General features: G+C 44.9%; 2 protein-coding genes across 6 annotated transcripts in view; one reads left to right on the top strand and one right to left on the bottom strand.

The window, feature by feature from the left end:
* Nucleotides 1–7,569, bottom strand: part of TRRAP (transformation/transcription domain associated protein) — a 71,563-nt gene extending 63,994 nt beyond the window's left edge. For 4 of the 5 annotated variants that reach the window (XM_065732951.1, XM_065732949.1, XM_065732950.1 and 1 more), the window contains exons 1-10: nucleotides 7,040–7,099; nucleotides 6,087–6,238; nucleotides 5,389–5,438; nucleotides 4,060–4,170; nucleotides 3,415–3,519; nucleotides 2,721–2,804; nucleotides 1,948–2,004; nucleotides 1,241–1,366; nucleotides 832–909; nucleotides 499–587 (exon numbers count right to left, since the gene is read on the bottom strand). In XM_065732951.1, coding sequence (XP_065589023.1) covers nucleotides 499–587; nucleotides 832–909; nucleotides 1,241–1,366; nucleotides 1,948–2,004; nucleotides 2,721–2,804; nucleotides 3,415–3,519; nucleotides 4,060–4,170; nucleotides 5,389–5,438; nucleotides 6,087–6,186 — 800 coding nt within the window. In that variant the 5' untranslated portion in view covers nucleotides 6,187–6,238; nucleotides 7,040–7,099. Of the gene's footprint in view, nucleotides 1–498; nucleotides 588–831; nucleotides 910–1,240; nucleotides 1,367–1,947; nucleotides 2,005–2,720; nucleotides 2,805–3,414; nucleotides 3,520–4,059; nucleotides 4,171–5,388; nucleotides 5,439–6,086; nucleotides 6,239–7,039; nucleotides 7,100–7,553 lie in introns of those variants that run through there. The other variant, XM_065732948.1, reaches the window with a different exon arrangement.
* Nucleotides 7,570–7,717: 148 nt separating this feature from the next.
* TMEM130 (transmembrane protein 130) lies at nucleotides 7,718–16,059 on the top strand. The gene is made up of 8 exons (XM_065732938.1): nucleotides 7,718–7,790; nucleotides 8,969–9,259; nucleotides 9,982–10,150; nucleotides 10,779–10,948; nucleotides 11,584–11,668; nucleotides 13,580–13,782; nucleotides 14,737–14,849; nucleotides 15,558–16,059. Exons 1-8 carry the CDS (start codon nucleotides 7,718–7,720, stop codon nucleotides 15,732–15,734), a joined length of 1,281 nt encoding a protein of 426 aa, XP_065589010.1. The 3' UTR covers nucleotides 15,735–16,059.
* The last annotated feature ends 840 nt before the right edge of the window (nucleotides 16,060–16,899 follow it).

A 16,899-nucleotide genomic window follows, 5' to 3' on the forward strand; every position in this document is an offset into this window, starting at 1 on the left:
GCTCAGCACCACTGCTGCTGCTCAGAAACATCTCTCCAAAGCAGGTACAACAGTGCCCACGTGTGCAACACCACAAGGCTCCACACAGGCTAGACTTGGAAAAGCAGAACTGTAACATGGTGGCTTTCTAAAGATAACCAACTGCAAAGTCCTAGCTGCGTGGTCTCCATCACATTCTATCCGTGGTAACATCAACTTCTGTCAGAAACTCCATTTAAAGAAATGCATATCAAATAATAAACTGGGGAGTAGCTCATACCTATGAATCTTCTCAGTGACACATAATGGAAATTTTCAAATTTGCCAACTATTTCAAATACAAAAGTATCACTGTAGGACAGTTTTACATCAAATAATCATTTGTAATTTTGAGATTAAAAGCACTAAGACTAGAAGCAAAATTCACAGGATAAGACAAAAATATTTCGAGTAACCTTGAATAGTAGGTTAAAGAAGTTTATTCCCTATATCATCAAAATAGTACTGAATTACTCTTACCTGGCTTGAGCAGAAACCTGAATTATGATAGTGTTCATAATCAAGGGCACAAATTCAGCTACCACATTATGAATGTTCAGTTTGTAGAGCTTAAAGGAAAACAAACCAAAACAGTATCATTAGAGAAACAAGAGAAACAAGCAACTCATTCTTGCATTCAACATATTTGAGAGCTAATGAAAGAAAATAGAGAAACCTTGCTGAGCTATTATTACACCATATTTCAATCTCAAAAATCGGTTATATTTTGCCATCACAAGTTACACAAACAACTGGGTAGCCAGAACTGAGTAACCAGAAGTGCTTAGGTGCAAAATACAATACTGTACTAACCTGATACATAAGAACAACAATAATAGGTAGCTCAGCCAAGACCTTTAGGGATAAAGACCCTCTGGGTATTATAGAATGCTGAAAAGAGAACAGTTACAGTGTTTACAAAACATGTATTCGTTTTCAAAAGTGTTTGAAATGCATTTTTAAAGAAGCTGCTCATTTTAGTAGATAACTTTAGACAATATTTAAGGAACAAAGAGCCACATGGTATTACATTAAATAAAAGAACCTTTAATTACAAATAGCAAATATATGAAAAGTTTCAATCATCTTCTGCAAACGTAGGTTGATAAGCAAGACAAAAACCAGAGCCTACTGCATTTATCTGCCCTCATGATTTTGGGTACTTTGGCACACACAATCTCACAGTTAAAAAAAAAAACCAAAAGACAGTTTGAATACTCACTGTTCTCGTTTCACTGTCCTCTCTCTCTGGGTTTACCTTCACCACGATTGTTGTAATCATGCCAACCATCTCAGGAGGAGGAACAGTGTTCTCTGGAATCACCTGAGGATTCTCAAAATACCGACCCTACAAGCAGACAAAGAGCAGAAGAAAAATACAACGATGCTAGTTACAGACAAAAGGCAGCTCATCCCCACAGCTTGTCACAGATATTCTTTTCTTTCCTGTAGTGTGAAGGTCCTGTGCAGAATCTTTCATTCCCACTACAGCAGGAAGCAGAAAAGCACCCCCAAACATGAGGATTATTATGCTGAAGCAAAACACTGAAGCAGACACTGCATCTGACAGGAAGAACAGGCTCCGGAGATCCAGCAAGTTGAGGAACTCAGCTGGAAGGTAAGTCATTTCATCCTTCCCTCAAAAGGAAACAAATACCACAATTCGGAGAGCACCGCAGCCAACAGAATAGTACTGTATTCAACAGACACACCTCAGTTCTCTCACACTGTTAACACTGTTCTACAAACACAAGATTTCCTAACTCAAAGTCAAAATTCCTCTATTTCACGGAGTATTTTTGTTACATAATTTTCTTTAAACTTTGCCACTAACTGAATCAGTGGACGTAAAAGTAATTAACTTCTTTAGAAACAAAAGAGAAATTTGTTTTCTCACTATAGCAAGGACAATTTTGAAAATAAACTCACCACTACTTTAGGAAGTTCCTTATAAATCTGCTTCACAAAGTCCAAAAAATGATGGATCTAGGAAAGAAAAAGTTGTTTCACCATACAGACACAAATTTCCAGTTTTACAATGTCTGTATTAGCAGTACAACTGCACACAACCTTTAACCACCAGAGTACACTTTTCATGACATTTAAAAGGGCTATTGAAGCACACTCCAAGCTTATTCTGTTCTACTAATATTAATTTGAATCAACTTGAAAAGAGTCTAATTTAACTATAACCTCAATACTTCCCACATACAGTATAAATAGGAATGACGACTTTAATTATTAAGTACAATTAAGTCATCCAATAAAAAAAAAAAAAAACAAGCCAAGAAAGCAAAAGAAGAAAAATACAAACTTGCAAACTCCTCAAGACACAGGAGAGATGCAAACAGGGAAATAGAAAGGGGGGGTAAAAGTGCCAATAATACTCCTTCCCCAGGATTTTTCTTTCTGAGGACTTCCTTTTGGAGATCCTCCCATTCTAACAGAGTACCCATAAACACCTGAAGCAAAAATAACTAGACCTAAACAATTTGCTTGGTCAGTTTTTTACCCTGCCCAAGGTGCTGGGGTGCTAGCACTATGCAATTCTCTTCTAAAAACTACGTGAGGGTTGTGCTGTTGCTGCTGGCTTTCTGAAATATGGTTATTGGAGGTCAACAAACAGAAAATGACAGCAGAAATAAAAAGAACAACAATTAAAGGAGTAACCTCTATGCTACATAACAAGATTTATGACTTACTTCTTGAGTGATTGCTGGTCTGAACTGTTTGTGCAATTCAATTATTATTCTTAAGCAAATCAGTACATTTTCTTCATTCTCTGTCTGATAAGAAACAGATTTTTTAGTGAGTCTACCATTATATTACTCAACTTGAAAACCCTGTAAAAGTACAGACATCTCAGCAACTTGTAAGTGATCCATTAATATGGATTTGCATGAGCAAGAACCCTTTCATTTGACCTAATTTTACCTCATAACCTCTGGGGATGGCTGAAAGCAAAGACCTGACTGCACAGCCCACAGACAGAAACACAGTGGGGCCATTTGCACACCAAGACATGTCCAGATATAACACATTACTTTTGGCAGGCTTCAAGTAACAATGTTTTCAATGCTGAGGAAGAAGCAGAACTGTGCCTCCATATAAACTAAGCAAGAAAATGCTTATAAATGTAATGCTGTCTAAAGTAAGCAACAAATTAAAAACCAAGAAAGGGAGAAAAAAAGCATGAATTCTACAAACAGTAAGTAATTACACTGATAAAGACTAAATAGAAATCTCCTTCACTCTTGCTCCAGAAGCACAGCCAATGTAGCTACTCAAAAACCCACTTCCAGCATTCTGGAGATGAAAAAGGAAGAAAACTTCCTGCTAATCTCAGTTTAGAAAGAATGTCTATAGACACACGTGCCCATAAATAAAGATAAATACCTCTAGGAATCTAAACATCACAGACAGGATATTCTTGGTATGGAGACGAAGGTGTTCATTTGTTGGTATTCTGTGAATTATTTCAAGCACTAATTTCCGGAGTTGCTGTTTAAATTAATAAACAAATAAATAAATAGCATCTGGAATGTTTTAGCAGACCACAAAAGCAACGATTAGTTGATGTGTATTTTCAAGTCTCACACCCGAGTGTGCTTAAAATAAAAAAGCCACTTTCCTTTGCACAGAAACAAATACAAAATGCCTCCTATTTTAAACATGTGAATAAGCCAACTGTAACAAACCACTGTTGAAAGTGCAAGTTATTGAGGTCCTTAAAAAAGGTCGGTAAGCCCTTAATGACAGATTTTTCAACCACTGCCTTTTGTAACAACGTGTAACAATTATTCAGTGGAAAAGCCAAGTCTAATGCATCCAGTTTTTCCCTCACTGCTCTTAGAAGCACGACTGCAAAGTTTGAAAGCAACAAATACAGAATCTGGACTTTGTCAGTTTCACTCCAAACAGATTTACTTTTAAGAACAAAGACTGCACAGCAGTCAGTTTGTTAGGCTAACCAGGTCCACCACTGAACAAGCAGCTGCTGCACGTGCTGCAGAAGGCAAAGAGATGCTCTGAGTGGTTTACCTGAGCTGGCTTCTCCTGCAGAAACTGAACTTCTCCATCCTGCAGGAAGGTGAGAAACCTTGGGATGATGTGCTCCAGGAATGTAGAATATTGAGGAGACGATGTCACATTCTAATGAAAAAGGAAACAAAAATGGGAAGACATACAACACACTGCCACCGATTGTACCAAGTTACAGCCAAAGCTTCTAGAAAATATATACAGTGATTCTTGATACATGTAGCATTTAAGCATCTGCTGACATACAGAGTTGGTATCTTTGGAGCAAATACCTACAAAGACCCATGAGATTATTTTTAGACAGTCACTTATTGTAATATTAAATTTTGCTCAGCCTGCACGCAGAACTGTCTCAGACATCTGCTTACTCCCTTACACACAATAAGCAAGGATTAAGCCTTTTATCTTCCTTAGTTTAAATAATACAGTTGTAATAGCTCTAGTTGCATTAGCTAGTTCACCGGACAGGAGATTCCACTGACAGCTCATCAACAAGTGAAACTGCACAGCACTGCACTTCCAGCACCTTGCATAAAGCTTACTTAAGAATATCTGACATCAGAGATCACTAGGATGGGTATTTTTGTGTCTACACCACAGGCTAAGCAAGATCACTTCAAACAAAGCAGACCTGGACAAGAGGTGTTACAGCAGCAGCACTTCTTATTTAATTATCACAACACAACTCGAAACACAGGTACAGAGAATCACAGTTATTCGAAGATCTTGCATTTATTTACTCCACAAAAGAACAAGTTCTGCACAATTTCAGAACAGACACACACTAGCCAGGTATTCAGTAACCACACAGTGTGACTAACATATACTTGGTTTAACTTGTTTCTCCACGTTGTTTCTGGTGCTCATCAAAACTTCATTTATCACTAAGCAAGAGGTGCCACTGGAGCCATCCCCACTCCTGATGTCACACTGTGTGGCTGACAACTCTCCCCCCTTCCATCCTGTCGAATTATTCAGGAGTAACAGAGGGCCTTTTGCCTCGTGAAAACAAAATTCATACGCAAAAGAAATAAAACAACACCTAATCTACAGAGATTTCAGATCATACAACTAAATAGAAAAAAACAAGCACATATGATGTCAGCTTTATTGAAACGCTTACTGAATAATCACTAGAGAATAAAAGAGCTCTCAAGTTGAAAAAAAATCTTCAAAAATCTGCTAACTACAGCAGTAATGTAAGTGACTTCCAGTAGAAGTCACCACTCACAACATATACCATCTTTTCACCACATAATATCAGACACCAAACTGACAGACACACAGCTCCAGAAGGACTGCCACCCTGGACAGTTTTTTATTAATTACCTCAAAATTCTCACTGACTTCTTGCATCATTTTCAATTTGGTTTCATCAGCTGAAAATGGAAATTCAAACAAAAAAGAAATAAATAAATACAAAGTAAAATCATGAAAGCAAGTACCAGGCCCACCGATGAAAGAAGCAATCAGATCTTATCAGTTTAGCTATCACTGCCAGATGATAAGGCACACAGTTCTTACAAACACCCCTGCCATACAACCACACACACACGACTCACTCACTCTTTGGCTCAAGGAAATATTATTCATCACATTGCTTCTTCAAAAATCAAAAATTTAACAAAACTTAACCTGAATTTAGCACGTGTTTGTTAACTTCCTGAACAATATTCAGACATCTGTGAAACAAACCACAGGAGAACACAATTCTGTGATTCTATTCTGTCTGTTCTGATAGGACAAGGGAAAGTGGTTTCAAACCAGAAGGGAGATCTAGATTGGAAGCAAAGAAGGAGCTTTCTACAACAGGGACAGTGAGGCAGTGGCACAGGATGCTTAGGGTGGTGGTGGTGCCCCAGCCCTGCAGACACCCAAGCTCAGAGGTGAGATCTGAGCACTGATGGAGCTGTGGGTGTCTCTGCTCAGTGCAGAGGAGTTAGACTAGATGAGCTGTAAGGATCCCTCCCAACTCAAAAACAATTTTATGTTTTAACTTACAATACACACAAAAAAAAGTATCTTACGTGTATTGACATCTGTGAGAGCGGCCACAAACTGAAGGTACTTTTTCATCAGAGTGGTTTGGTCCACTACCGTGGGCCCTTGTGCTGAAACAAATGCCATCTTGGAGAAGGGAGGATCAGCTTTCACTACATAAAATCAAGATCAACACATCCTACAAAATACATACGTGTGTGTGTGTTAGTTCACATATCTGTTTAATCACAGTTATCATATTACCTAAACCCACTCTTGAAGAGGACACATCTCGCTCCCAGTCACAAGGGACACCTCTGCGGACTCGTGTGCAGTACATACATCCCAACAGCCAAGGCAACCCAGCCATTCCCATCTGCCCTCTTCTCATTGACTCTGTGACCCCACCTGGAGCACTGCACCCAGGCCTGGTGCCTCAGCTCAGGAGGGATGCAGAGCTGTTGGGGTCGGTCTGGAGGAGGGCACGGAGATGCTCAGAGTGGCGGAGCACCTCTCCTGCAGGGCCTGGCTGGGGGAGCCGGGGATGGGCAGCCTGGGGAAGAGGCTGCAGCGCAGACCGAGAGCGGCCTTCCAGGACTTGAAGGGAGCTTATAGACAGGACTTTCTAAACGGATAGTTAGCCACAGGACAAGGGGGAGCGGTTTTAAACTGAAAGAAGTGAGACCGAGGTTAGATGTCGGGAGGAATTTTCTCACGACGGGTTGGTAAGGTGCCGGCAGTGCTGCGCAGAGCTGCGGTGCCCCATCCCTAGAGGCGCCGAGGCCTCGGATGGGCCCTGGGCAGCCGGAGCTGCTGCTCGGATCAGCGCCTTCCGCACCCCTCGGAGCAGCTCCGGGCCGCCCCAGCGCTGCCGCCCGACCCGCCCGCATCCCAGCGCGGCCTCCGCTGCCGGAGGGGCGGGCAGCCGTGCCGCCGGGCCTCCCCGCGCTCAGGCGCTGCTCGCCCCTCTTCCTCCCGCTCCGACCCCGCCGCCGCTCACCTCCGCCCGCCGCCATCACGCCGCCCCCATCCCCGCCGGCACGGCGCTCCCCGCGGCCTCCGAGCGCAGCGAGCGGTTCCGCCCCGTGGACGGCTCCGCTCCGGGCCCCGCCGCTCCGCCCCGGCCCGCCCCGCCGCCGGGCCCGGGCCGCCGTCCCGCGCTGCTCGCCCCGCGGTGCCTCGGCCCCTCCTTTGTTGCTGCCGGAGCCCGGCGGCGGCGGCGCATGGGCGCAACGGAAGCGCCCGAGCCCAGTTCCGGCCGCCTCCTCCCGCCTCGCGCGCACCCCCGGGCGGAGCGCGGCGATCAGCGCAGCGCGGGGGGGGGAGCGGAGCTCCGTGGGGCGCGGAGCCGCGGCAGCGAGCCGCGCATCCCGGTGCGAGGAGCGGGCACGGCTGCGCGGCGCCGGGCGGACCGCCCCGAGGGCTCAGCCCGTGGGCTCCTTCGGCCGCTGCACTGCGTGTCCCCGCGGAGCGAGCCCGACGGGGTCACGCGGGGGCTGCCCCGGGCCGCTTACGTGTAGGTGTGAGCCGGCGGCGGCCTTGCGGCAGCCGCTGGGACCTGCCCCCTGCGGGCGGTTGGGCGCTGCCGAGGGGGAGCGGCCCCGGGGGCGGACGGAGCGCCGCAGTACCGCGGGCGGCCTCGGGGGCAGCGCCCGGAGCTGAGCGCTGAGCGCCCGTCATGCTGCGGCTGAGCTGCGTGCTGCTGCCCCGCGTGCTGCTGCTGATGCTCGGCCGCGCCGCCGCGGCCCCGGGTAACGGGGGGAAGGGGCTGCGGCCCCGGGAGCCGGATGGAGACGCGCTCGGGGCTGCGGGGACGGCGGAGCCGGGGATGGGTGTCACCGCGGGGAGCCGGGGCTGCGGGGAGCTCGAAGCTGGGAAGCGATTCTGCTTCACGCCGAGCTCGGGCAGCCCCTGGGGTGGGAGAGGTGGAAGGGACCGCGGAGCGCTGCCGGCCTCGGTGCCCGCGGGGGAGGGCGGCCCCCGAGGACAGCTGCGGGATTGATAAACGCGGCGTTCACTGACAAGAAGCGGAGGACGTCCTGAACTTTCTAGAGAGCTGGAACTTCTCAGCGCTCGTTTCCAATAAATCACGTCTTCCTCTGTGAACCCCAAAAGCTGACCGAACTCAGAGCTGTTCCTTTGCCCTGCAAAAGGGCGACAGAGGAGTTCTGGTTTGGCCAGAAATGTGAAAATTGTTTTTCACCATTCATTTGCATGCAGATTTGCTCAGCACCAGCAACCCATGGTTGAACATCAGGGCACTACATGGATGCTTTGGACTTCTCTGCCATCCCAGCCGGAGGGCTGCAGGAAAGGCAGTGCAGGGATTAGCTGCCCCCACCGCTCCCTCCTGTCCCTGTGAGCAGTCTGTTAGCTGCTGAAAGTGAGGGAACCCACAGCTGCACAGCACTGGGCCTGCTATTGCCCCCATGCTCTCCCACCGGAGGACAGCTGGGCTGAGCACTGCACAGGGTGGCAAACCCCTGCTCAGCTCTGTCTCAGTTCAGACTTCCAGTGGCTGTTGTGTTTTGTTTTGCTTTAATCTGCGTTTAACTATAAATCAATTGAACAGCCAAGGTTAGAGCTGAACATGGCCTTCTTCCAGCAGCTGGCAGTTCAGTGACGGCGTTGCTGACCACTAGTGACACTGGGCCCTACAGCTGTAGCCTAGCTCTGCCTGCAAAAACTCCTCAGAGTTTTTGGGATGTGCTAATCTGAGGCTCCCTCCTACTGCTGCCACTTCTTGGACCCATCCTAACAGATGTTTAATGCTTGAACACACATATGCATACAACAGTTTCTGTTCCAGACTTAAATGGCAGCAAGGTGGTAGTTGTAACAGTGCTGCGAGTCACATAACCACAGCTGGCTAGGTAAGACTTATCCACAACAAGATTTCTCTTTTTTGTCCTGCTTCTGATTTCCACAGAGGAGTATGGTCTGGAAATCACCAACAACGGTCCCATCACAACAGGAGCTCAAGCCACAGTTCGCACCACTCTAAGGATGAAAAACAACAGTGCTGTATCAAACCTGTATCACTTTAACTGGATTTATGCTCCCCTGATCCTGATAGAGAAATCCCAGCAGCACTTCAACTCTGTGATTCGTGTGACTGGTGAATTTCCTGGGACTTTTCCTGTATCTGTCTGGGTGACACACAGAAACTGCTGGTTATGTCGGCCAGTTGCTAGGAACGTCACCATGCTTCAGATCACAGGTAAAGCGGGGTTGCTGCTGCCATGCTAGCACCAGAAAATGAAAGCCAGGCGTAAATGTGGCTTCTGCCACCAGAGTTTGATTTGTGTAGCCCTTCACTGAGAGTGGTTTGGGCAGGCATTGTACCAGCGGGGCCATGCTGTAGTCTGCCTATATCCAGGCAGCAAGTGTGGTCCTGTCTGTGTTTTCCTGCCCCTCTAACATGTCTTCCTGTTTCTAGAAGAGAAACAGAGAGATGCTTCAGTTGTTATTCAGTGATGTCCAGACTGCTAAAGCAAAGCTTCCTATATTGCTTCCCAGCACTTCTAATTCACAAGGTAGAACAACCAGCAGCAGTACAACGTACTGATTTTCCCTCTTGCATACCTAGCAAAATTTTAGGCCATCAACACAACAGAGCCATTATTATTTTCTTTCCGTTCTGACTGATTGTATTGGAATTGAACATGAAGCCGTGGCTACATTTCCATGCACTGCTATGTGCAATTTCAGATTACTGGGAATGGTTGGCATTGCCATTGATCTCAATCAGTCCAGGATTTTTTCTCAGTCCTTTTAGATGCTTCATCTTGTCCCACTGTATAACCTTCAGTAAGTCAAGTGATCTCATCACTGGGGCACAGAAAGACTCATGCCACATATTTTAAGTCATGTTTTGGTGCACGGAGCATACTGTGAAACTGATATATGCTGTCATTCTTTGTCAACCTTAATTTTCTGCAGAATTTGTCACAGGGAATCTTACCATTGCCCAGATAGAAGACAGCAGATTCATCAAGCATGGCTCTAGCTCTTCCATGGGTGCTGTGACACGGATTTCTTTCTGTCTTCATGACCCAAGTGATTACTTCAAGTCAGCTTCATTTGTCTACAACTGGGATTTTGGAGATGGGTAGGTGTGGTTACTTCATTTTCTTTAATGAATATCCAAGGTGCCTCTCATTCAGCTGCTCATGTAGAGAGAAATCCTGATTAATGCACTGGATGGAGCACACGCCTTTGTCCATAGTATGAGCCCGCAGCAGGGAGGGTGAAGGATGTTCAGCTGTTTGCCTTCTCTTGAGTACAAGTGTATGTCCAGTACAAATGAGTCTATACAAATAGAAAAATCAGATTCTGTTTTTGAAGGCTACATCTTTCTTTCTATCTTCCTTTCTTTCTTTTTAGAAATTCTTTTCTTCTTCCTTTTCAGTCCACCCGTTGTAACGGTAGCTTTCATCTTTTACTGACTGTTCCTGCTCCATTTTGTAAAGTCCTTTAGCAATACCCTTAATTTCATTCATTAAAAATGCATACGTACAGCGTGAGTCTGATACTGGTTGTAGTTTTACCAGTTTTACACCAACAAAGTGCAACAGACATTACTCCTTATTGACGAGGACATAAAGGAGAACTAGAATCGTAGCTGACTGCCATTGGCTATAAAGAAAATAAATTAACCCTTACTCCTATTTCATCGTTAAATCAGAAATAAGCAAGTACTTGATAAAAGGCAGTTCTGATTTTTGTGTTGCACACAGAGTTTATCAGATTACCAAGGAGCCCTTTGTCTACTGTAACTCCTCCACCATGGGGAATCGCACAGTGCATCTGAAAGTCGTAGCAGAGTGGGAGCAAATTGGGAGCATCATACACGAAACAGAAACTGTGCAGAAAACTGGTGATTTTACCACTGCTCTGGAGCTGCTAGGTAACTAGAAAACACTTTGCATGCTCGAAATAAAATTTTATATGTATGTAGTGATACAATCTAGATGGCAGGTTTTTAAGGTGGTCATACAACTTGGGCATTGTTTTAAGTAGATGAAATGGTCAGTATTGTTCAACAAAGACCTTGCATTCTGAAATAGACTCTGTACTGTTCTGGTTCACAGCAAATCTAAAATCTTCTGTTTCTTTTCCATGCATTAAAAGTTTTGCTGTCTTTTGTAACGGCCTCAAATATACTTAAAACTTCAAATAATTTGTTTGTCATACTTCTGGAGGATCTGTTTGTTTCATTTATGATGAATATCCCAAAAAAAATACATTTGTTAAAACTAGTGTTAGGAAAGTTTCATTGATTTGGTCAGTCGTAAACAAGCACATACATAATAATGCAAAGGATTAATGAAGTATCTGATTTTCTAGAAAGAAATCACAAAGTATTCAGAAAACATATAACAACTCTACCAGTAGGTTTCTTTTTTGGGGTGTAAGGGAGGTGTTGTTTGTATGGGCGATGCAACTAACATCTACACCATCTGAGAGATGAAACATTTACTGGAAAACCAGTGGCTTTCAGGTTACATGTTCCACGTGACATGCTTGCTTTCTTCCTCTCAGATGCTGTTAAAAGCATTAACATAGTGGGCTCCAGAGAGACTCACGTAATGGAAAACTTGAGTTTATCTCTTCACATCAATGGCACGTAAGTAGCAAACACTACTGCTTTCCCCAAAGCACTGAGCTTTTTTCTCCTCTGTTTCCTTAGAAGTCGCTTGCACCCCACAGAATTGTTTCTTAAAGTTTCCTTTGTAGAAAACACAGTTGAACATTTATTTTTCTTGACTTAAAATACTGTGAACTCTTAAGAGCCTGACAGAGCCCACATCTGTATGGAAAAGTGGGATGTTCATCTCCTCTGCAAATCCTCGTGCAGAAAGCAAATGTTATCTTCATCCCTTTGTAAATAGAATATTAAAAGAGAACTAGCCAGAGAAAGACAGTGAAAACAATGACCTTTTGAAACTCTCTTTTGGAGTTTTTATCCTTGACCTATTTATTTCCTCATACTTAAATTAAACTGTATTCAGGGCCGTGCTGAGTAGCAGCAGCCCTTGACTGGCTGAATTTCAAAGTAAGTCTGACAAAGTAAAGGTTGCACCAAGAGGGGCACCACGCAGTGAGAGATGGATGTTTTGTTTTTAGAGCCATCTTTGCAAGGAAAAGTCCAGAGAAAAATGAAGTTGTGGAAAAGGGAAATGTCACAGTGCAGTGTGATGAGCTGGGAAAAGTCCAGCTGGGGTAACTAATCATTTACTGCTGTAGGAATGTAGGAGGCTCAGGAGCACCTTGATCCTAGCGCAAGCTCCGTCAAGTTGCAATATTCAGAACATGTGAGAGTTTCTTATATAGCAGAAGCACTTTAAATAACATTGAAGCACTCAGGGAAGTACCTTCACCATAAAAACTCCGTGATCACAAAGTGACATATTGTCCAGATGAGTAACTGTTCTGTGCTCTGCTATAGATAGCAGATTTGCCCAATGGTGGCTTTCTGAAAACAAGCCAGTTAACAGCAGGGCTGGTAGTAGGGCTGTAGGACAGAGGGAGCTGCACGAAGACATAAATGGTACACACACAGCAGCACGAAGGGACTGTGACAGAACAGAAATCGCAGATGGCATGCGAGTAAATATGAATAGTTTAAAAAAGGAAACATTACAGACAACTAGGCTTAACTCTGAGGTGGCCAATGCTTACCAGACCTAACCTCTGGCAGCTGGGCTGGGACAGCTGTGGCAGCAGTTTGTGATAAAACCACGGACAAAGGCTTGAGAGATGTGTTATCAAACACATAAACATGCTGCTTTCTTACCAGAGATACTCTGAGCAGATAAGGAACAAAATACTAATAAGATAACGTGAGGAAAAGCTCTGTCGTCAGAATCAAAGTCCATAGTGTGTAGGGGGAGTCAGAATCAGTTGGAGCAAGGATCTGACAACATAAATAAATGGCATCAGCTAGAGGCAGTGAGAATGCAGGCAGGCATAATGTGAATTGCACCTCGAGAGCTCGATAGCAACTAACAGCTTTTTGTTATTGTAAGGGAACACCAAGATCCTTGCAAGTTATTTAACTTTCCTAACTGTTAGTCCTTTGTGCAGAGTTCGCTTTACATTCTTTTTTTTTCTTTTTTGTTAAATCAGACGTCTCGGGTGTACTCAGTAGCACAGGCAGTGATCTCTACTCTGAAAAGAACAAAGAAAACCAACCTATACTCCCCTGGAAGAAGGTGGAGGCTTGGAGGGGAAGATTGCTTTTATCTCTGTTAGAGCAGGACATGGGTTTCCAATGCACAATGGCTTGCCTATGACCCACACAGGTACTCAGCCCTCAGCTGAAAGCCCTGCTGTTTTCAAAGCATCACAGAGACTTTTTTTTTATCAGTGGACAAAAGCTATGAACAAAGTGATTGTGTTATTACTTCTCTATTTGTAGTTAGATTCACTTTCTTATTTTCTATGTTGTTAAACAGTTTGATCCCAGTGATTCATCAGCTCTTAGGTTTTGGAGCTTCTAATGTGTTGCTGTGGCTGTTTTTAAATGCCGTTTCAGCCCACCGCTGGCGTTGTGCTGGCTTATAAAGGCCGAGTGTGTTCCTCTAGAAGGTGAAAAGTGCCATCTGGTGGCGATCACCGGCTCCTGCTACAACCTCAGCCACTCCTTCAGCGACGCCGGGCAGTACTGCCTCAGCGTCCGAGTGCAGAACGGCGCGACCATGCTGCAGACCTACCATGAAATAAACGTGTGGCCAACAGGTGAGCTGCACAGCAGCGATTCCCGGCTGGCTGTGAGCCTGGCAGCGGCAAGCACGTCGGGCATTACGCCTTGAGTCTCAGTGGATGAGGTTTCTGGAAGGATGAAAAGAAAGGGAAGCCTATACTGTGCCTGCTGTAATTGCTCGGAGCTTTCTGTATCCTGCTGAACCCTTAGTCTCAAGAGTGTCTTGAAGCTGACGTGTTCCCTGGGAAGACTGAGTTACTTAAGTTACGTGTTCTTTAGTTTAAATAGTCTCCCTCTCTTGTAGTTAGAGACAGTAACTGCAGAAACATCAGTGTCTGTAGCACTCCCTTAATTAAGCAGCCTAGTGTTTTTTAAGGGTGGATTTCTCTGCATCTCCATTTCATTACGTATTTCAGTTCCTCCAAATCAGCAATCCCTGCAGGCAGCCCCATATCAGAGCCCCACGAGGGGCAGCAGACTCCTCTGAGAAAGAGGCTAGGTAGCCAAAGGAAGAGGACCTGGCCAGGAGTCAGCTAGACTGGTAACAAAACAGTTATAGAACATCCCATGTGGACCAGCACTTCTGTACATCCAGGACATCCCACTGCAGGAGGCAGTAGTGCACACTGAAGGCTAGGAGGTGGAATCCTCTTTGGTGAGGGCTACCAGCTGGTGTGAAGAAGATGCTGATCAAGGTTCCTCCCTACCCACTCAGGGCACGACAGAGGTACAGACACCCTTGGGAGTTGAGGCTAACGTGTAACTCACAGGGCTTTTTAGCCTGTTTAAGCTGGCCCTTGCAATTCTGTATTCCTACTGTTGTGATTTCAGAAAGATGAAGTAATCTGGGCTGAAAAATCTGTTCCCTGATGCATACGCTTCCTTTGTTGTAAAAGGATGAAAAGTTCTCCTAAAACATCTTTTTCTTCTGTTACCTCTTCTCAGTGTATTGTATCTCACCAGGAATGTCCCCTTGTGCTCTTTCCCAGGGATCCAGCCAGCCTCCTTTGTCCTGCTCTGCATCATCCTGGTTTCAGTGACAGTAGGACTGGTGCTGTACACGACCTTTCGAAGTAACACACAACAGAAAGACCTTGTGGAGGTATTACTCTGAGCTGGAATAGCAATTAGATAGCTTTCAGCTATGTCCCTTCTTTCACCCTCAGGCAATCAGAGTGGGAGGGAGCATTTCTCTGCTATCTGTGTGAGCTGGCAAACAGTTTAAGCAACATGCATGCTTCTGGCTTGTGGAGAAGAAAAACTGCAATTCACGTTGCCAGGGTTATCACGGCTAGTTAGTTAAAGTTTCTAAGCATGTGTTTGTATTGAAGTATGCCTTCCAAAAAATGTACCTAGAGTGGGTACATGGAAGAAAGCAGAGGGATAGCGAGAAGGGATGTGAAGTAGTAAAAAAGGATGGTTATGTTACCTACAGTGACACTATGTTGTCACCCAAGCTTAGAATGTGACCCTCATCTCAGCAAGTGCCCTTCCATCTCCCTCGTGTACCTTCCTACATTTTCATATTTATAGCAGTCATGAGCTCCTAAAGCAAAGATTGCTTTCTTGGCCCTTTGGAAAGTACTTAATATGTGTAACATTATGCTGCAATACACATAATGGGCCTTGAGGAAGGCTGCTGCAACCCATGCATCCAGCTGGTATGAAGCAGAAATCTGTTCACAGCTGGGGACTGACTGAAACTGGTGGAGGACCAGTGGCCATTTCTGACCCAGAGTATTCTTGCTGGTTTCTCTTGAAGAAATGGCTGGAATTAAAAACGGTGTCTCATTAATGTTCCTTTTTGCAGGTAGCTGACTTTGACTTCTCTCCACTGTCTGATAAAAGCTTGTCCTCTCATTCGGAGTCGGGCTGTGGCCAAGCATGTTGCAGATCGTGTTTTCTTCGGTCGTCTCAAGAAGCTGCCACTGAGAGCCATGAATTCCTGCTTTCTTTTTACAAGCCAGTTAAAATGTACACAGTGTGAAGAACACAACTGCACTTCGGTTACACTAAGTTTAACTTTCTCACGTGTGACGAGTTACAAGCCCAGTGCTGCATGAATGGCTTCTTTTTGCCAATGCTACGAGGTAAACCACTTTGCCAAGTCCAGCACTTGAGTATTTCATTGTATAATCCAAAAAAGAAGGAGCCTGAAACACAGCAAAAGTATTTTTAAATTATACGGATGTATACATTCACAGCTGTGAAAGCGGTATTTTATTCTTGTGAAAGATTATTTTATGCGCAGGTTTGCTAAACTCACTACCTCTTGTAACTTCTCTGTTCCTTCTGCTATACGTTTCAAAAAAGAAAATGCTTAAAACAAACATTCTTCTCCTTTTTTTATGCTGTAAAAATACTGCTGGAAATGCAAGTCGGCCGAAAGGCGGCTGAATGCACACTTGTTCTAAAAGGGAACCGACCTGTCCTGCTTGGGAAGGGTGTTAGCCTTAAGTGCTTCCAGGATGGGTAATTAGGTCGTGTGTTTCCTCCATCCTAGAAGACCCTTTGTTCAGTTAATGAGGTGGTGTGGGGCTGCAGTAGCTGCTGACCTGCTCGTGGGAAGGTAGTGCTGCTCGCAGGAGTCTGGTGGGATGGCAGCACCCGCTGTGGAAGACTGTACATGTCCAGCAGCCTGGGACAACTCCAGTCAGTATAAGCAGCCTTTTTTTCATAACATTCCTCCTTTTCTTTCTTATGTTACCACCCAGCTGGTCAACAAAGCCCCTGTGTCAAAAAAACAATAACTTGAAGATCAAATTGCTCAGCACAATTCTTAGTCAGTGTTCAAGGCCACGTGAACTCCTTGCTCACTGCAGACTGCCTGCAATGACCAGCTTCCTGCTCAGCCACGTTTTTCTTCCTGCTATGAAGTATTTCAGAATACCCTGGAGACTTCTACACTAAACTGTCTTTGGGGCCACTTCTTTTCTTAAACACGATGCTGACATTTTTGCTGCCTCTGACTCAGGCTTGGGGTTCTTCACCTGTCCTTATTTATCCAGTGCACTGAATGAGAGGTGCTTGTCTGGCTGGGAGGGATTTACCATCAGATTTCACGGTTCTTATTTCACACATCCATCTTCCACTTTTCCTTTGGGAAACACAGCATCTCAGTTCCTCTGTGAATGGAATCACGTGACCTCACA

This window comes from Cyrtonyx montezumae, unplaced genomic scaffold (assembly GCF_038088225.1).
Source record: "Cyrtonyx montezumae isolate F1298 unplaced genomic scaffold, pur_monq_1.0 scaffold_16, whole genome shotgun sequence".
Lineage (NCBI taxonomy): Eukaryota > Metazoa > Chordata > Aves > Galliformes > Odontophoridae > Cyrtonyx > Cyrtonyx montezumae.